At 35.8% G+C, this 21,999-nt stretch overlaps 1 protein-coding gene across 1 annotated transcript in view; it reads right to left on the reverse strand.

Annotated features, from left to right (window-relative positions):
* Positions 1–19,194, reverse strand: part of LOC132132680 (opioid-binding protein/cell adhesion molecule-like) — a 152,228-nt gene extending 133,034 nt beyond the window's left edge. The window contains exon 1 of the mRNA XM_059545154.1: positions 18,918–19,194. Within this exon, the coding sequence (XP_059401137.1) occupies positions 18,918–18,978 (61 nt within the window). The 5' untranslated portion in view covers positions 18,979–19,194. The remainder of the gene's footprint in view (positions 1–18,917) is intronic.
* Between the last annotated feature and the right edge of the window lie 2,805 nt (positions 19,195–21,999).

A 21,999-nucleotide genomic window follows, 5' to 3' on the forward strand; every position in this document is an offset into this window, starting at 1 on the left:
TTAAAACAAAATAATAATGACAAAGTGATATAAATATAGACACATTTCATTTTCAATGTCAATAGTCAGAATGAGCCAATTTAAATGCAAAAAGTGCACAACATAAGTGATCTTGAAAAGCCACTTAATTAGCAGGTATTTCATACTTGTTCGTGCACACACCATGACAATCCAAACTGTATCATAAATTGATACTGATACACACTGCATGATAATCTATATAACAATAATGCACTTACCTATGTGTCACACTTTAACTCTAGACAGAACTAGAGGAAGTATTTCGTGAAGTACTGTACATATTGTAGAACATAATACAGAACTTTGTAAAGTCCAACCTAATCAAGTCCAGCAGCTTTCAAGGATATGGCAGTCTGGACTGTTTCAAAAATATCCTGATGCAGGACTCTCTCACTCTTCACCATATAATTTATACCCACAAACCCACCCAGTCTGGCTAAACTGATGATCGGATTATCCCATGTGCCCTACAAAACCTAATAAATAAAATAAAATTTAAACTAAGACTTCCTTAAATATATAAATAAAAAGTTTAGTATTAAACATGCTACTCTACTAAAATCATAAGACTAATTTGTTGCTTTTGCAAGTTATTGTTGCTTTTGCCATGTATTTTGCAGGGAACCAAGATGGCGGCGCGTCCACATGCAGCGACTTCTCTCTGTCCCAACAAAACGGTGTTTTCGTGTTTTTTGTCTTGTGAGTCGCAATGTTTTTGTACGTCATCGTCGCGTCTACCTGTCTGTAAGCGCAAATACAGTCGCGAATTTCTGCTCGATGTCGGCAGAACTGCATTTTTACAGTTAAACTCCGCACACGCAGAACAGCTGGGGGATCTCGGTCTGCTAAGGAGGCCTTCACCATCACCGACCCCCACTACTGCATACTCCCCCTCCCCCACCTCGGAGCCTCAGGCCACATCACTGTCATGCTAATGCCTGCATACAGACCACTCATTAAAGTCGCCTAACCAGTTTACAAACAGATTAAAGTGTGGCCAGAAGGATCATCAGAGGTTCTTCAAGACTCCTTCAACACAACTGACTGGGACATGTTTAAGCAGGCTGCCACATGCAATAACACCACTGACCTCCAGGAGTACTCAGAGACTGTCACTGCCTACATCAACAAGTGTATTGATGATGTAACGGTCACAAAAACCATCACTGTCCGGGCCAACCAGAAGCCATGGATGACAGGGGAGGTCTACAGACTCCTGAAGACACGGAACGCTGCCTGGAGATGAGGTGGGCCTGAGAACAGCTAGGGCCAACCTGTCCCATGGCATCAGAGAGGCTAAGAGACAGCACTCCAGGAGGATAGCTCATCAATTCACTAGGAACCTGTGGCAGGGGATACAGACCATTACGGACTACAAGCCCCCACCACGGACCTGTGACAGCAACATCTCTCTACTGAACGAGCTGAACACCTTCTTCGCTCGCTTTGAGCAACAAAACAGCACCAATGCACAGAAGACTCCACCTCCTTCCGGCGACCAGGTGATCACAGGTGATCCCACTCACCCATCACACAGCCTCTTCAGTCTGCTGCCATCAGGGAGGAGACTGCGGAGTCTCCAGGCCAGGACCAGCAGACTGAAGGACAGCTTCATCCACCAGGCTGTCAGGAAGCTGAACTCCCTCCCGAACTTGCCCCCCCCTCCCCTCTTCTGCCACAGGCACCACTGAACTATGAACTATGAACACCCCCCCCCCCCCCCCCCCACACACACACACTAATTATATGATGGCATGCACTAGTCACTTTGTGCAGCATTGGTCTGCTCACTACCTCATTCAGCATGGAACTGATGTCATTCCACTACCTCATCAGTCAGTTAAATAAAATAACTGCTCTTGAGCCCTTTGTCACTTGTCACTTTAATCAGACTTAATAAGGTATTTTTAATAAGGAATTTTTTTGCACTAAAAATCTTTTATCTGCACTGTTGTTCACTTCATTGATTTGCACTATATCTGTCATTTGCCTTGCGCTGCTTTATTTAACTTTATTTTTAGTTTTATTATATGCCTTTTTTTTTACATTACCTTATTGTATAGTTGTATCTACATTTTATATTTGATCTAGATTTTTAGGCTTTAATGTTAATTTTATCTGTACGCACCGGGGTCTGAGTGTAACGCAATTTCGATTCTCTGTATGTATGTACTGTACATGTGGAAATTGACAATAAAGCAGACTTGACTTGACTTGACTAGAACAAAACTGTGAATTATAAGTAAAAAATTATAATAATTATTATAAATTAGTATTATTGTCATGGTTTTTCATTAACTATATATACATCCTTAAAATGAGATACATTTATTCAAGAAGCAAAGGTGGATTAGATATGAAAACTTGTTTTAATGGGAGTCTATCTATAAGAGAATGTTTTTTTTTGTTTTTTTGTTTTTTTTTACTTTACTGCCAAATTGATTTTTGTTGTTGTTATCATTAACATAACAAAATTACATAGCATAAACAAAGGTTATGCTAAAAAATATCTGTATTTTTGCTTTAAATACATTTATAAAGGATGTTATCTTATTTTCCAATTTATATTCAATATAATATAAAGCTTGCTTGGCAATTCAAATGAGCACATTTGTTTTTCTAAAATAAAAAATAAAGACAGTTCTGTCATGTGGAGTTACAGCATGTAGTTATAACTGAAGACATCAACCATACTGTAATTTGCGTACAAAAATAAAAAAAAAACATGGAATACAATAACAATTTCATACAAAGGCTTCTCGCGGCGCTTGCATAGACTTAAAATGATAGATAATCTCATGTATTTACATTTATTACATATCATTTGGATAAAAACAGATCAGAGACAGTGAAGAAGAAATGAGTCTTATACAAAAAGAATGCAGTGACTTGTACCTAATCTTGACAACACACTGAGAATCAAAGGTTTGTGTCTACATGGGGGACTAAAGACACAACCTGAAGAAATGATGGTGTGCCATCCTTCAATCAAGTAAAATTCCTTATTGCAAGGTCAGGAGTTAAATGTGTCGGTTCTAATTGCCTCTCGGTTAAGGTAGTTACGCTCTGCCTTCTGTCTGCTGGGTGTTGAGAGAATAACATCATGCCCCTTTCACAGCCCTCTCTCTACAGGCCCATCTGCTCTGGCATGCCATGTTCAGCTTGAAAAATACTTGAAATCTACAGTTGCTCTTTTTCCTTCAGAAATTTGTCTCTTGCCATGTCTCTGGAAGGTTGAAAAGGGTAGACAACATAAAACACAACCAACAGACAATATCAAAACTTCTCTAGTGGTACAAAGATTCTTCTATCTATGTGTTCAGATCAATGCTTCTCAACACTATTGTATGTTCTGACAGGGTCTCAAACCGCAGGGAAAACAATTCTAAATGCAAATGTGACCCTGGACCAAAAAACCAGTCATCAGTGTACATTTTTTGAAATTGAGATTTATACATCATCTGAAAGTTGAATAAATAAGCTTTCCAGTGATGTATGGTTTGTTATGCTAGGACAAAATAATTGGCAGAGATACAAACTATTAGAAAATCTGGAATCTGAGGGTGCAAAAAAAAAATCCTTTAAAGCTGTCCAAATGAAGTCCTTAGCAATGCTTATTACCAATCAAAAATTACGTTTTAATATATTAACAGTAGGAAATTAAAATGGAACATGATCTTTACTTAATATCCTAATGATTTTTGGCATAAAATAAAAATCTATCATTTTGACCCATTCTTGACTTGACTGGTTTTATGGTCCAGGGTCACAAAGAATTAAACACAAAATTGTGCATAGTTAGAAAGGCAAAAATAATAGGCTTATAAACTTGGGGGGGGGGGGGGTAAATTCATCTGTAACATAGAAGAGCTGGTCAAAATGTTTGAGTTTAGATCACATTAGCATACAGTGATTACAGACAAAGATCCAGTCTAGGTCAGATGAGACACATTCCACTCTCCTGGCAGGAAAATGAACCATGTGGTCACTTTAAACATGGTGCCATCAAGAGTTATGAGAGAAGATAACTTCATTATTTGAATGGTACGAGACATGCAACCCACCTGGAGTCGAGTTGTCTTCATTGTTGCCACACGGTGGGCGGGTATTGTGTGAATTTGTGCAGTGGTTCATGACTTAGCCACTCATTAGATGGGTGGTTTGGCAGGAAGATGTGTTTGCATGCACACCATCCCGGTGTGTACTTTGAGTATATAATTGGTGCTGGGTTCTCTGGCCTCTATCTTGAGAAGCCATCTTTTCCACTAGCTTACAATCAAGCGCTTATATCAATAGTTCAACACAGCTGAGATCAACTGCTTCAAACAAAAAAAAACAAAAAAAGTTTGCACTGAGCGAAATTGTGTAGGAATCAAATTTCATGCAATGATTAAGCTCCTTTAGACTGAAGTTAAATGCCATGCTCAAGGTCACAACCTTTTGGTGACCAGCCCAGGTCTTGATTCAAATTTTACTCTGGGTGTCATCATCACAAGACATGTGGCAACAATTTTAAACTTGTATTCTGTCAGACTTGAGCTCAGCTATCAAAACAGAACATAACAACAGTGTCAGAGATTTTCACTGAAAGACTCACAGACATACCATTTTCCAACAAGATACATGATACATACAGGAGCAATGCTCACAAAGGTACACCTTTGTACCTTATCCAAACCTAAAGGATGTATATGAAATATTTCCTTTAATACAAATATTCTTCCTTTACTTGTCTACCCCTAAACCTAACCTTTACCAATGTTTTTTTACTTATATTACTTATACTACTCAGTACTTTCTTATGTAAATGCACTGTAAGTACACATAAGTGTACATACTGTAAAAGTTATTCAGAATATTTAGTAAAAAAGTTAACTTTTGTTTACTTTTGTACAATGGCAAGACCTGTTGCTTCACCACTTGATGCTCACTCGAAGTAAAATAAGGGTTTTAAAGCAAAACCAGTATATTAATTAGCTAGAGAAACAATGTAGGTGGAAGAGGCAACCATTGAAACCGCAGCATGTATTCTCAGCACAAGTATATTGTTGCTTTTCCACTGCATGGTACGACTCGGCTTAGCACGGCATGGCTCATTACGGTATGGCACGGCTCTGCTCGGCACGGTTTGCATTTCCACTGCAGTTTAGTATCGCTTTAGAGAGGGCGAGATTATTCACATGTCCTTATAGTTGCGCTGCCTCTAATGCCATGACTCATAAAATAAACTTTTCAATTCCAGGTCGCCCTAACAAGCTCTTGCTGGATCCACTCCTCTGCTATCAACGAGAGGGACGTCTGTACTTCTGCAACAGACAACAAACTTTTGGGTTGTTAAAACAAGGTGTGCTCGTTCAAACAGTTGCGTTCGCTCCATCGCTGGCTGTGCTGATTTAAATCTAGTGGTTCTTTTGTGTTTGTGTTGGAAATTAGGTAGTGACGCAGGTAGTGACTATTCTCTCCAGCCAATCCATGATCAGTAGAATTTTCACGTCACATATTTGGCAATGGTACGGTTCACTTGGAACCTCAATGAGCAACGTGCCATGTCATAGCATGCAGTGGAAAAGCACCATATATGGTACTCCCAACAGTACCATAGTCTGTCTGACTAACATTAAAGTTCCCATAACACCCAAGAGCTGCATAAATTCCACCTATTCTGAATGCTTTGCACCTCATATGCACATTCTTTTTCTGTTACATCTCGCTATAGCTCAGAAAAAGAAGCAGCTGCGATCATGAAGGCAGAGGTCGGCAGACCTTCCTCACAGCCATTTTGCTTGTTCCAACCGAGTTACTGTCTTAAGGCAATTTCAGTTCAGGTGAAGGTCTCTCTTTATTTGTCCAGCATAATAAATTGATACTTTTCCAAAGCATTGGCAGCATGCTAGAGTTTGCAGTGCAATACCAGTGACCCTGACATGAGTATAGAGCAAGGTCTTCAGTGAGAGGTCTTTGCACACATCTGTTAAACATAATCAAACAAACTTTCCCAACAACCTTGATACAACTAGGGAAACAACATAATGCACTGGTTGAAAGAGTACTGAAAAATATACTCAAGTTAAAGTACCATTACATTATCAAAAAATGTAGTGTGAGTAGAGTAAAAGGTACTTGTCCAAAAAACTACTTGAGTACCAACATAGCAAATGGACTTGGCCCAAATGTGGCCTCAAGCTGGCACTGCTGGCCTCCTGTCAGCAATAGCATGTAACTTTTCAACCAGAGCTGGGCCATGTGTGGCAATGACGGCACGTCGTGGATCAGGCAAACAATATGAGGGCTGATTGTTGGTGGGAGGAGTGTGGCCCAGATCAGTCCAGTGATATGTGGCCCAAATCAGGCTATGATCTATGGCAGCATATTATGTGACCCATGATAAACAAGACAAATACAATATTGCCTGATAATGTTTCAACGATCACATACATTTTAAAGAAGTGTAGTATTGTTAAAATGTAATCTTTGAAATGCCAAATCAAAACAGAATGAAACATTATCATTTCAAAATTAAGCAAATCAGTCAAGTGCATTAAACTGCACTTAATTATAATTTTATTAAATTATATATTTAATAAAGTGGTATGTATCTCCTTCCTCTGTAGCTACAGTAACAATTTAAAAATGTGCAGTTAAGAAGTTTTACAACAAGTTTTACGATAGCGATATCAAACGCTCAATGGCTCTCGCCAGTTTCGTCATAGATTGCGACTGTGTTTCCGGTGATGCTTGTCTTGAATGAGAATGACTTTAACATATTAGACAAAGATGCTGATAACTCGACTGAATTAATCTTTGAAGAATGCACTTTCATCAGCCATGATTAACAGCAGTTGGCAGTCAACGTTTTCTAAGCACAATTTGATTTGATGAGAGTCACAAGACTAATTACTCCCTATCAAGTCATGTTGATGGATAAAAATTAAATTAAAACAAGCACATAACGACCACAAAGGGAACACTTCTAAAAAAAATAATTTTGTTAAAACAACCAGGCTATACTGAAAAGCTTTTCACGGTTAAGGTGTTGAAATCTAACATGTGTGGCCTCATTATGTCACAGAAACTCACTTTTCCAATTCACATTAATTAAAAGGAAAATTTCAGAGCAATTAGTGCAAATATTCAGAGCAAGTAGCACCCCAGCTACACAGCATGTTTATTTCCCAAGGGGATGAGGCACATAGAAAACTGACTGACATGGTGCATGTTTTCCCACTGCTTGAAATGATGAACAACAGTTTCAAATTCAGAAAATACAGATCACTTTGCACTTAATACTTAATGCACAATCTTTGTGCATTAAAAATACATTTTGCCTCATTTCAGTGAGCATTTGAAAGTAGGCAAAATGCATTTTGCCTTTTACCGCTGCCTAGTTACACATTCAAGAAATGTATTGAGATATGGAAATAATAAAGGAGATTTGAAGACCTTTAGTTGAACACTTTGTGTGTCTAAAATTCTAATTCCAAAACAGATTACTTGAACGCTTCTCTTCCACATACTAACGCCGGCCATATAAAAGAGAAAATACTTTCAAGGTTGGTTAAAGGTGAAAGACACTGATGTTTGCATGGATGCATTTTTTCATTTGAATGGGCATTCACTTACAAACAGAGCATTTGGTGGATACAATCAGCTATTCTGCAATAGCCATAGGGCAGACAGGGGTCAGACATTTTTTTTTTTCACATTTTTTTTTTTAGCTGACTTAAACACTGTCAACACTCTAACGATGAAGATCAAATCAATGACCTTCTGAGCACTGGGCTCCATCTTCACAATGATTCTACAGTTAACACTGATCATGTGACCCTAATAGCTCATTCTCCTTCAACCCTCCCTGCAGACAAAAGACTGTTTGTCGATCAATAGAAGTGTGTTTCTATTCGTATTGATGTTGTTCTCAACAGCAGCAGAATTTTTCAAGAAATAAACATGAAAATAACTTCAATCATAATGAACTGTCCATTATTATTTACAGTACATGAGTACAACCAGTTTGAGAGTTAGGTGAACATCTGGATGCTCTGAATCTGGGACAAGAAATCCTTCCCTTAGTGGGCAGTTACCAAATAAGATGTGTTTACAGATTGAGAGGTTGGTGGGAAAATGACAAGGAAGGTAAAGAATCCTTGAATGATTTTCAAGAACCTGAAACATGCTTTGAAACAGGGGGATGACTTCATAATTGCTAATACACTGTGGTTTGAAAGAAAAAACACATAACATTTGTGGGCAACAGACTGACCTACATGACTTGTGATTAGACTGTGAAATCAAGCAATGAGCGAGTTGAATATTAATTAAGTGGAGGGAATTAAGAGTAGCATTTTACATGCTGCATTTCATAAACTCTAAACAAGACAAAGGAAACCGCATTATATTCATTACAATCTCCTGACAATGCAACAGATGATATGGCTCCATTTGTTCCTCATTATATGTGACCCTGGACCACAAAACCAGTCTCAAGTTGCAGGGGTATATTTTTAGCAATAAAAAAACATTGTATGAGTCAAAATTATCGATTTTTCTTTTATGCCAAAAATCATTAGGATATTATGTCCTACCATAAATATATCAAAACTGAATTTTTGATTAGTAATATGCATTGCTAAGAACTTCATTTGGACAACTTCAAAAAGCGATTTTCTTCCAGATTTTCAAATAGTCGTATCTTGACCAAATATTTTCCTATCCTAACAAATCATACATCATTGGAAAGCTTATTTATTCTGGTTTCATATGATGTAGAAATCTAAACTTCAAAAAGTTTTACACTTATGACTGGTTTTGTGGTCCAGGGTCACATATATTGACTGTTTAGGGCTAAAATAAACCTAAACAAAAAGGAACCAATGACATTGCCCACTGGAAGATGTTCCTTTTTAGAGCGATGACATCAAATGTTGTGCAGATTGCCCTGAAAAAATAGCTTTCCTCCAATCACAACAGCCTTTTGTGTAGTCTCTCTGACAGAATACCCAAGAGCCATGAAACACTAAATGCAAACTGACAGCTGTTGGAATAAAGCATCATCTGCACTCACTGATTATACAAAAACTGACCTCTCTTTTTATTTTATTCATTTAATAGTGCATTTACCAGCAAGACTAGAATCATGTTTCTTCCATGCACTTTATGACAGTAAAAGTTTTGGTTGATGCTTGTCAGGCATCATCAACCCAAATGGTGCACATACCACTCAGTTATTTCAGATTTTAAATAGACCAAACATAGGCAAAACATTGCACAAAATATGTTGGTTGCTTAAAAAAGAGAAACATATTAACATAGAATAATTAAATGATAATCTGTATCAAATGTACAGAGACCAATGAGTGTCAGTAACAAACAATTCAATTCAAAATGCAAGTGCCATGTTTGAACCATTTTCAATAAAAAAATAAATAATAATGTTAATATTATAATTATTAATAAATACCTTTTTTAGTTCACATAAAAAATGGTATATATATTTTAATTATTAATGTTGTGAAATGTTGACTGACTTTGAAGACTAAAAGATTATGCCAAACCACGAATGTGAAAGCTTACTGAAATCAATATTTGTTGACTGTTTCTAACAGAACTCATATTTTGACAGAAAATGATTGATTTATGACAGAAAATTGCGTTAGAAAAATTCAATAGAGTTTGGGTGTAACCCAGTGGTTGTTTTTGGTATAGTGCTCAAACAAAATCTCACAGGAATCACATTTTTGTGATATCAGCTTCATATTTGGAACAGAAATTGGTAAGACATATGGCCTTGATTTTATAGCTATTTTAGAGTGCAAAATATTTAATAAAATATTTATTTTATATAATATTAAAACAGTTTACTACATTATCTTTATTGTAAACTTAAACTTTTATAACATTTTCATTCTTTTTTTCTTTTTTTAAATGCTTTCACTGTAGCAATAATCTGCTATGTGTTTTCTTTAAAAAGGTCTGTATTCCAAAGCATTCAGGAATTACAACCATGTAACTTGTAACAAGCATTGATAAACAAGTATTATGTTTCCAGTGAACTTATACCCCAAAAGAAGCAACATATCATGGGGGATACAAACATGAAAATCAAATATAAGAGTCAAGTTAAAAAAAAAAAAAGAAAAAAAAAAAAAATCATGAAATTGTATTATTTGAGTCCCAATAAGATGGAAAATAGCATTAAATAAATTTTCTGATTTCTCTTTATAGGTTTGCCCTTTTTAGGGTTTAAATACTCTCCTCCCGTAAATTCTGTGTCTGAGAGGGTAACTCCTACAAAGAAATATATACAATAAGGTCAGCCGCAAAAATAACTGTCCATTCCTTTTCATTGTTGATGTTTCACTGTCAGTCTTTAGTAAATCCTAACAGACATTTAAAAAAATATATATATTTTTTGTTTTTTGTTGGTGCAAGCCAAATCTGGCCTATAATGTCTTGAATAAAAGTATATACAAACAAAGAAAATTAGTGTAATGTGACTGATGTAAATGCAGTAACAAACGTCATACATCAAAGTATAATCAGCTCTGTCTTTTTGTAATGATAAACTGATGAGTGCCTGAGGGTTCTGTGCGTGGACAGCTTGTAAACATTAATCAGACCTACACAAATTAATTCAAAATCAAATTCGACAACTTTTAATATTAAATAAATTGATGGTGGCAAAAACATGATAATGTATTTTATTGAAGTATGCCAGAAGAAATAATCACATCAGCAAACAACAAGGTGACTTTCATGCTGTTTGAGTCTACACAACGATTTTAATCAGAATGTCTTTATGGTTTGGGTTTAACAAGATTTTTATAGAACCTAGTGAAGGCAACCGCTGGTTTCTTTATTCCAGTGCCAGTGATCTACAGTAACTTCTCTTGCTGGACCTGTTATTGTCATCCTTGAATTCTGACCTATATTGAAAAAAAAATTATATATATATTTACTTCATTACATTTTTTCTAGAAAAGAGTTTATAGTTTGTTATAGAAAAACAAGTTATGCTCAGAGTCTTATATATATATGATTCAATAATAATAATATGTGAGAAAAACAAATGTAATTCAACATACTGAGACAAAATTTGCAATACTGACATTGTTATTGAACTGGACTGAATCAACACTACACCACTATTGCCTGTGAAGCTTCTTTATAGAAACAGAAATTCACCTTACTAGAAGTCAGAGAACTTTCAGAATATTTTGTAACTAGCACTTCAATGTTAAAAATATTGTTTCGTAAAGTTGTCTTAATGTGAAGTTGTTTTAATGTGAAGCATTTTAAATGTGAAGTTTTAGGCACACTTTCTGTTTGTCATGTTACTTCCTGTTTATATTGTACTTGCTCTCTACACACCTATTGTTAATTATTCTGCCTTACTAAGTGTTCTCTACTGCCATTGCTTTCCTGACATGTATTGACCCCTTTTGGCTGACTTTTAGTAATAGGACAAATGAAGCAGTTGCTTGGCTAAATTAATCAGTTTTTTTTTTTTATGGAGTGTTTGAAAAGCCATACTCTACTGAATTGTATAAAGCAGTATTGAAATAAATGTGACTTGACCAACATATTGTATATTCTCTGAAAAACAAAGTCTTCTAAAATTATGCTTCTCAAGTTAAATGATCTTGGTTTAACAATGTTAAGACATTTTAAGGGCAAAAAAAATAATAGAATATTTTCTAAAAAAAAAATCTAAATATAATTTATTTTTATTTATTTATTTTGCAGATGAGAAATCACATTTTTTTCATTTTCAAGACAATTTGCTGTTGCTGTTTAGCCATGATTCAAGAGCATCAAAAAAATATGACAACATTTATTCTAAATAATTTCCAATAATAACATCATACTTTGGTAAGCAGTGTCTACCTCCATGAAGCCTGCTTTCTTCTACTGAATGGCATACTTGCCAACCTTGAGACCTCAGAATTAGGGAGATGTTCAAGGGGGGGGGGCTCATATATAATCACACACAAACAAACGTAAAGAAGAATATTATTAATTTATTTGTACATAATTTATACATACATATTATAGCCATCTTTGTCTCGGCATAAATAACACCATCGGGTCTACCTTTTGAAAGATGGCCCAAAATACTCTGCTGTGACCGGTGCTGCATTGCCGCAGCCTTGTGCTTTTCTGACCCTATGTGTGTAATTAAATCCGTTCGGCCACCGTGTTCAATGGAGAAGTCTGATCTACAAAATTTGCAGGCAGCATATCCCTTCCCCTTCGAGCTGTCCTGGATGAACGTGAGTTCTTTTTTCCATTCAGTTAGGAATTTGCAGGCATATTTTCTCTTTTTATTCGCCATGTCTCTTCTTTCTTCCTTTTCCCCTTCTTCTTCTGCTTCTTTTTTTGTTCTGAATTTGCCGTGCTTGACTTCGAGGTGTAACCTTTATTATTGTTCGGTCTGAAACGGCGCCCAGTGACGGATTGTGTAGCAATATTGTTGTCCGGGTGGAAATCGGGAGAAATTCGGGAGAAAGGTTGGCCCGGGAGATTTTTGGGAGGGGCTTTGAAATTCGGGAGTCTCCCGGGAAAATCGGGAGGGTTGGCATGTATGCTGAATGGGCTTATCTGCATGGAGCTAAACTTGGAGAGAAAATCTGGAGAGCCGGAGAGAAGACAACAGGGTGCCACACACTGGGTGCATTATCTGCAAACAATCCTTTAGAATTGCTTTTACCTCCACAGGAGCAGAAACAGCCCAAGCTGTGGCCAACCAAGTAGATTGGGCACCAAATGACCAGAGCTCAACAAACCATGCCACTCTTGAAGTGCACGGGGCTCTCATGATGGCAAATGGACACCAGGCTCTGCGGCAAGCCAGTCTGCCTCGTCTGTATCCCCCTCCCCTCCTGGCCTGGACTGTGCAAGGACAAATGTTTATCTGTCTATAGTAGATATGAGGTTCTTATTTGCTATTTTCTTTTTCTTTTTTTCTTTTTTTGCAGAGCTTTCCGAATTGCCACCTATGTGCACATAAAACATACACGCACATGCTGAGTTGAGTCAGAGAAAAGGAAGGAATGAATCTGTCATGGGGCACTCACCACCTCTGGCAAGGTCACACAAACATTATTTTAAATGACAGCCCAGTAGAACAGGGGTATCGGACAACACTCTCAGAGCATACTCCAGATGATGTCCTTGTATGATATACAGAGCTTGCGTTTGGGACAGATTCAAAAGAACATTAATTACAAAAAAGACAATTTCAAATTCAAATGCACATGAAAACAAATGCTTCAGCAAAAAATAAAAAAAAATGGAAAAGCAGGCTCACTGTTAGAAACCCTTAGGTCACACTTCACAGTAATCAATGAAAAAAAAAAATTAAATATCTAAAATAAAATATCAAAACGTAATTAAATGAAATTCTTATGTACCTAAAACATACTATGTTTAAATTTGTCTTCTAATGTTATATTATTAACATTATTCATAATATTTTATCTGTGGCAACAGTTCACTGATGATATTCAAAATATATATCGATAGACCCTTTAAATCAAGTTACAGTTAGCAATTTTTCATACATTAGAGCTATTTAATGCAGTGCCTGAATTTACTTACTTTACATATAATAAAAACTTTAAAATATAGTCTGCTTATAATTTTTATAAGATCAAGCATTTAGTATTCAATCGATTCAGCATTGGAGTTTTTATTTGTAACAGAGACAGAATACAACCTGAAAATGTAATGTAAATCTGGTCTGACCCATAGATTGTGCATAAAATATATAAAGGATAAACATAAAATAGTAATTTATTATAAGAAATAACAATAAAAACAAAAGTAAACCTGAAGCAGCAAACAGTGGAACTGAGACAAAAAAAAAAAAAAATAGTCAAAAGAAATAGCCAAGTGTGTGTGTGTGTTCTGTGATATATAAACATGTTTTTCATCTATTGTCGCTTTAATTTTGTTTTTCCAAATCCATTAATCTTAGATCAGGGTTATGACGGAGTCGATTTGTCTTTGACAACAAATATATAATTAATATATAAATATATAATGATTTTAGAGATTTATGGGGTCTCCATTATCTTTAGCCCCCAGTTCTGTAAGTATATCAGTGCCACAGATTTTTTTGAAAGTTTTGACCACATGACTCTGGATGAAGATTGGGCCACCTACAGAACTATGTGCAAAAACTAGCATGTCAGTTGCATCACATTTTATTTGAAGTTCTGATCGAGGTCTTGTCATCTGCTCCCTCTCAGACTTTGATATTGTTGAGAAGCAGTAATCTGCATTTTGTTTACTCCATAAATATATTACCATCAGCCTCCATCAGAGTGATTCTGTTAGATGTTTCTGAGTGCCTGAAAGATGTTATTTCAAGGCTCATTATTCCTACAAAGGCTGATGGTGCAAACACGAGTTTCCAGAAGCACTGAGCTGTCAATCATAATGAATTACTTATATAATTTACAGCTGACAATAAATCTATTGTTTCTGTGGGTGGAACAATCTCACTGGCCTGAAAGTTACAACATTTGTACCACTCACAAAATGACACTTTAATGGGGGCCATCAAAGTTTACTGCTTAAAAGCATATTTAGACTTTGAAAATGTCTTGCTTTAAGTGCCAAAATTTTACAGAACTCTTCAGGCCAATACTGGATTTCAGATAGTCAATGTTATTCTGAATTACTCAGGAATGCAGACTGGTATATAAATATAACTTAAGTCCAAGTTTTACAATACTAGGTCTGCATAACCTAAAATGATGACACAAAGAGGCAGACTAAGCAGACAAATCTAATCTTTCAGATGCAAAGCAGTTTGTTAGGAAAGTGTAGATTTGGTAAAAAAAAAAAAAAAAAAATACAATCTTCTTATGATGTCACAAAAAATGTCTGTTAAATAGTGTGAGGACACAACAATAATACTGGTGAAAGGCATCTGTTAGCATTCATATTCATCTCACTTGCTTTTGCAGGACAGGGGCATGATACCTCGGAACAGAACTTTGAGCAATTGAGAACAACTGTCTTTATAAATAAAAAGAAATAAATCAATATAAAAAAAACATTCACTGGTGACTAGGGCTGGGACAACGCGTCGAGGTCATCGATGACGTCGACGCAAAAAATACGTCGACGCAAAATATACGCATCGATTCGTCGACCTGTTTTTCTCTAAAAAACGTTTGCAAAACGTTTACCTTATGTGCGCTGAATATACGCGATTGCCGGATCAACATTCTGTCCAACGTTATATAACCAATCCAGGGGTTTTTCTGCATTGATCTTTTTTTTTGGCGGCTGTCAAAGCCTTATTTTATCGGTGAGTGACAGTGACAGGGCGCGTACGAGAGAGAGCCCCGGCTGCGCGCGCACTCACAGTCTTCAAACAACACGAGTGCTTCTTGCTCTCTCCCTCCCTGTGCATATTAATCAAAATCATTAAACACGATAGAAAAAGGGCGAAACACCACAGTTTCACGCGCACTCACAGTCTTCAAACTACACGAGCGCTTCTTGTTCTCTCCCTCCCTTGTGCATATTAACCAAAATCATTAGACACGATGGAAAAAGGGCGGAATGCCAAAGTTTCACGTGGAGCATTCGGAGATTTTTTTTCTCCATGACAGGCTGCTGGCTTCCACTGTTAATTTTTTTTTTTTGTAAAAGCACTCTCTGTATTAGCTTAAAGCCCTCAAGTTTACATTTACATACTGTATTCTTTCAATTGCTCTAAACAAGTATTTTGGGTGACCTTTTTTATTGAATACTAGACATCAAGTTGTTGTTATTTTCATCTGAAAGAACTTCTTTTTTCAGTAAGCTAGGCCCTATGTGTTCAGTAAGCTTGTTTCAGTAAGCTATGTGTTTTCAAGGTTTTATTGAATGCTATCTCTATACAAGTGCAAAGTAATGCATTCTTAGTCAGTCTTTTATTTTGTAATTTTAAGAGCAATAAACATATATTGCAATGTTAAGGAATTGATGTTTTTTTCATTCAGATATGTAAATCAACATGTATAAATTGTTAGTAGTCAATTAATGGGGAGATAATCGAAATCAAATCGGTCTGAAAAATTAATCGTTAGATTAATCGATGCATCGAAAAAATAATCGCTAGATTAATCGTTTAAAAAATAATCGTTTATCCCAGCCCTACTGGTGACTAAATGTGACATCAAAGGACACCTAGAAAAAAAAATAATCTTTTAAGAGCCGTACTAAAATTATATATATATCATTAATAAAGTTATAAATAAATAAACATGCTTGACCCCTTATTTTAGACATGTTGAAAATCAGGTCATTTTTAAAGTTAAGTTAGTTCAGAACTGAAATTAAGACTTAAGACTTAAACTTTTTATTTGCAAAGAAATTATTTTTTCTCTTTCACAGTTATTTATATAATTTCTTTGGTTCCCGTTGATTATGAAATTAAATCACAGCTCAAGGCCTAACTGTGATCAAACAGGGGTCGGTGTTTGATGGTTGGCCAACACACTTTGGCAGTTTGCTAATTAAGTCAAAGCAAACAACCACCTGTGATTAAAAGTATCAAACCGGTGGCTCCAGTACTGAGGTATTTTTTTTCTTTAAACCACTAGCTGAGTTCATTATTTAGGCAACCTGTAAGGAAAAGGTAATTTGTAAAATCTTAAGTTGCAGCACATACAAAGCAGCCTGATCTCACAATCAAAACGTACATATTTAGACGTAAATTAAAACTGTCCAATACGTATGTGCCTTTACGTATTTACAGTGTGATTTACGTATTATCTGGACGTAATTACAGGTTCGATACGTATCGAAATTTACGTTAAAACAACCTCAAATACGTACAGATAGAACGTGTTCTCTGACCAGTCAGTTATCCATAGAAATTTGGAATTTGAATGCGTTCAATTTTTTAAATATTTATGTATATTTTCCCTTTTTATAATTTTTTTTTGGATAAATGTAAGATCCCTATACCTCACCCGAACCTAAACCTACCCATTTTATACAGAATGTTAAAAGAATAAAACATAATAAAACACAATTTTAGTAAAAATATAACATTAAAACGTTATTTTGAGCCACTAACGTTAATCTTACACCTACCCCTAAACCTACCCATAACCATTTCTTAAAACTACATAACGTTACTGTTATAAATAAACAAATAACAGACAAACAAACATAATGTTGTTAATCATTTATTTTTTGCGAAAAAAATATCAAAAGTGGTACCAAAAGTAGTTCAAATGAAAATGAGTTCCAGTCGCAGTCCTCTCTGGAGGTAATAGTTTTTATAGGGTACAGAGCAGAATTTAATTTATTAATCCGTGAAATTATGAATCTGTCTTCTCTCCGTGAAGGCGCACTGGCGCACTCTATCAACTGAAACACGACATGTCGCAATCTGTGACGAATTATGTGAGAACCAATGAGAATTCGATATTAGTGCCGTAAACCATGTCGTAACGTTCCTGTGGCGCACTGGCGCTATTTTCAAATTCGAATCATAACGAGCGCAGGCTTTGACTGTGACGGACGCTGTTGCTAAGAATGAAGATGAAGATCGATTGATATGGATATGTTCCTTGCAAACATCTGGATTCTAAAGATATGGAGTACAGCAAACAAATAAAATGGATGTGATTTGTAATTGTATGCTGTGCTTTTGTGTATCTATGGTTTGCAGCATGCACAGAAATGTTATTTCCTATTAAGTAGATGAGTAAACTGCTTTCAATAAATTCAATAAAAACATTTATTGATATGACAATTAAATACAACAGATTTAAATCATTAAAGCCACGATTTTAATATTAATACATGGGAATTCATATAAATTCACACTTTACGTTAGATTATTTACGTTTTTTTAGCTGCTAACACGTAAGTATTTGTACGTTTTACTGCTATAAATACGTCTAAGTTGTACGTTTTTATGTGCATGAAAACGTAAGTAAATTTACGTGTGGTAGAACCACATTTAATGTAAAAATACACACGTATTCTCATGAGATCACGTTGCACAAAGAGACCTTTCTGAAATGAGTAAAACTTTTTTCTACCTTGGTTAGTTTAAAAAGCTTCTACTTTTGCAGTTACTACAGCAATTCTAAAAGAGGTTACTGCAATGAGAGAAACCTTATTTCTTTTAAAATTGAATATTGATCTGTGTGTATTTCTGTGAGAATGCGGTGTCACAGAGAATTTCAAGTTCACATTTCAATTATTGTGACCACGACTCATATTCATGCCTTTTTTTTTTCTTCTTTTTAAAATCTTCTTTGCAGTTGTACACTTGAAATGTCCCTGTAGCCTAAAATCCCAATATTTTGCAACATTTACAATTACCTTGAAATGTAAAGCATGCAATATGCCGCCACTTGACTCATAAATAAATCCTCTATATAAAAAAAGTACTTTCCTTTATATCAAAAATACAGATACAAAATACAATAAAAAGACATTTCAAAATCTGACTTTACTGAAAAACCTGCACATATAAGCTTATCAAAATGCCAAAAGAGCACTCCTCATCCTCTGACATGACTCGTGGAAGCGAGTAAACGGTGACTGGTCGATGTCTTGAGCTTTCTCCATTGAATTTGTCTCCACTGTCATTCTCAATTAACCTACCTGAGTGAGTTTTGACATTCCTCTGGGATGTCCCTCCGGTAACAAAGAAAAATCACCCTCACGCTGCATGCAACCTTTGAAACATCTCACCTCGCAGGAATCCTGCATGGCACACTTCTTGCAACTTTGATCACATTTGAAATGTACCATGCATAAAGAAATCTTGCTTACTTACTAAAACGCATTTTTCCTCCCTCATATCCCAGTTTAGTTTTAGGCAAATATGATATGCCCAGCTTCAGCATGCATAAAACAGACGATAACAGTACCTGGATAGATAAGCAGAGCAATCAGCCACACCGTGAAGATGAAGCAGGCAGGATTGCACATTCTTCAAACTGTTCTTTGGATGCAGCAGCTGGTGTTTCTTCCTTTCCCTTTTCTGTTCTGCACAGAAACACAACCACCTGTGTTCTGCTTGCTGTTTATTTGATCACTAGGTAATTACAGCACAAAACGGCTTATTTTCAACCTTGGATAGGCATGGAGTGGAGTGGAGGCAATTTAAATCCAGCACAAGTTAAAGCGGCAGAGAGATTGAGCTCCCATTGATTATTTTCATAAGCGGAGTGTGCTCAGCGGGCTGCTGGAAAGGAATGGCCCGCCCCCTCAGAGCACTGTTTGGATGAGACTCTTGGCTGTCCATCATCAAGGGGTGTCTCTCTTGTTCATGCTTCAACTGGACCACTAATGCAAAGCTCTGCAAGATGAGAGAACGAGCCGAGTAGCATCTTCAATAAATCTGGCGACCAGCCTCCTAATATTTGATCTGTCACCACAAACTGACAGACATGTCTGGAATTGCTCTTTTCCCTTATATTACGTTGGTTCTATTTAAAGACCAAGCTATTCTTATTTGTGTAATTGCCTGCTGTCAACACTGAGTATTGGGTCCATGCCAAGATGCTGAAGTCCCTTTGCTCTGATAGCCATCACTACTCTGACAAAACTCTCAAGGTGACCTTGGGCTGCTTTTGTGAATCTCTAGCGGCAAAGATTAACAATGTAGATCTCATCCATCCTAAACGCATCTGAATAAACAAAACAGATCTAATTATTGTTTAATTATGTCTCTCAGAACCATTTTTTATCATTTCAAATGACATCAATCATGGTAGCTGTCAGAATACACTGACTCTCTAGAACACCAAAACAAGATCAACGTAAATTAAAAGCCAATGACATTCAGTCTACAAAAATGCATCATAATGAACTTTTAATTAGTATTTTTGTTATATGTTTTAAGAATAAAAGTATCTTTAATAAGATTAAGATGAATTAGCTTGAGACTGCATATGATATTACGATGTTCTGATATATCGTATCCTAAGGATATAAGTGTAGTTTGACAGACTGCACAAGTGTTTCCTTGTTTTTAAATGATTTAATATTTAAAACAAGCAATCTGCAAGTACAACCTGACAAAATGAATTTGGGACAGGTAGTAATAAGAGGCTGGAAAAGTTAAATGTACATATAAGGAACAGCTGGAGGACCAATTTGCAACGTATTAGGTCAATTGGCAACATGATTTGGTATAAAAAGAGCCTCTCAGAGTGGAAGTGTCTCTCAGAAGTCAAGATGGGCAGAGGATCACTAATTCCCCCAATATTGCGGCGGAAAATGGTGGAGCAATATTAGAAAGGAGTTTCTCAGAGAAAAATTGCAAAGAGTTTGAAGTTCTCATCATCTACATTGCATAATATCATCCAAAGATTCAGAGAATCTGGAACAATCTCTGTGTGTAAGGGTCAAGGCCGGAAAACCATACTGGATGCCCGTGATCTTCAGGACCTTAGATGGCACTGCATCACATACAGGAATGCTACTGTAATGGAAATCACAACATGGGCTCAGGAATACTTCCAGAAAACATTGTCGGTGAACACATTTTTGAAATGTCATCTATGTTGTATTCTGAATAAAATATTGAAATTTGAAACTTTCATATCACTGCATTTTGTTTTTATTTACAATTTGTACATTGTCCCAACTTTATTGGAATCAGGTTTGTAGATAGATTAATATATTTTTACAAATATTTTTAAATAGTAAATAATTCATAAAAATACTTATTAATTGTCATGTGGGACAATAGTAAGTTTGTGAGATAATTTGTGTGTGTGATAAAAAATACAGTAACTTTACAAAAAGGTTTCATTTGTTAAAATTAACTACAGTACATAGCTTTACAGTGAAAAATCTTTTTAAAGCATGTATTAAGCTTATTTAATGATTTCAACATTTACCAATACATTACTAAAATGAAAACTTTCTGTTAACATTATTTAATGGACCTGATTCGTCTGCTCATCAAGCCTGCATTTATTTGATCTAACGTGAACCAACAATGAACAGTTAGCCAGTTTGTAGAATGATAATACAAGCAAATTAGTTGCTTGTAAATTTTAGTAAATGCATTAACTACCGTTAACTAATAGAACCTTATTGTAAAGAGCAATAAAAAATGCATACATGTAAAAACATTAAAAAACATATTCAGCATTATAAAATTGCTCAAATATCGTTTTTTTTTTTTTTTTGGAACTAACATACAAATACATTGTGAGAGTCATTATATTTATGCAGAAGTTACTCTCTAGTTTTGTGCTTCTCAAGATACCACATAGTAACTTCATAATTCAGGTAGTACTTTAAGTAAATCATTTAAGTCACAGATGTTCAGCTGATGAAACGTCGGGAACGCCTGCTGTAAAGCACAGTGGCAGTCAAAATTAGAGAGGGGGAATGCAATCAGGGCATCAAACTTGTTCCCCATGAGAGCTCAGCCACTCTTTTATGTGACAAACACGTGGACTATCCACAGCACCACAGCTCTTACAACTCGAAGAGAGTCTTGTGTTTAAAGAGCAGTCCAGGATATAACTCAATAACACAGTTTTCATACTCAAATATTTGATGTACTTTTAGCCATGTGGGGCTAGATTATATAAGGCAAAGATACAGATAAGTGAGTCTATTATACATTGTTTGACTGCAGAGAAAGACTGCAGCAATAACTATAATTTACAATATCACAAATATTGAGTTTATTGCTGATGAGCAATGTGCATAATTGTTATCATCGGCCTTCTGCAATTATATTTTAGTGCAACCACTTTGAAAAAGGACCTCAGTGTGGACTACCATGAATTGCAAATATGGTAATCAAGTATTGTGGGATTTGCATCTGATATCAACACCTTACCATAGTTCTTCCATAATACTATTTTGTAAAACCTTGTAGTTGATTTACTGTCTTCTAACCTGGCATCTCTGTCAGGACAAGATGATTTCATTACAAATAGTTTGCTGTTGAGCCGCAGGGTTCATGTTTTGTCAGTGGAAGAA

This window comes from Carassius carassius, chromosome 49, assembly GCF_963082965.1.
Source record: "Carassius carassius chromosome 49, fCarCar2.1, whole genome shotgun sequence".
NCBI lineage: Eukaryota > Metazoa > Chordata > Actinopteri > Cypriniformes > Cyprinidae > Carassius > Carassius carassius.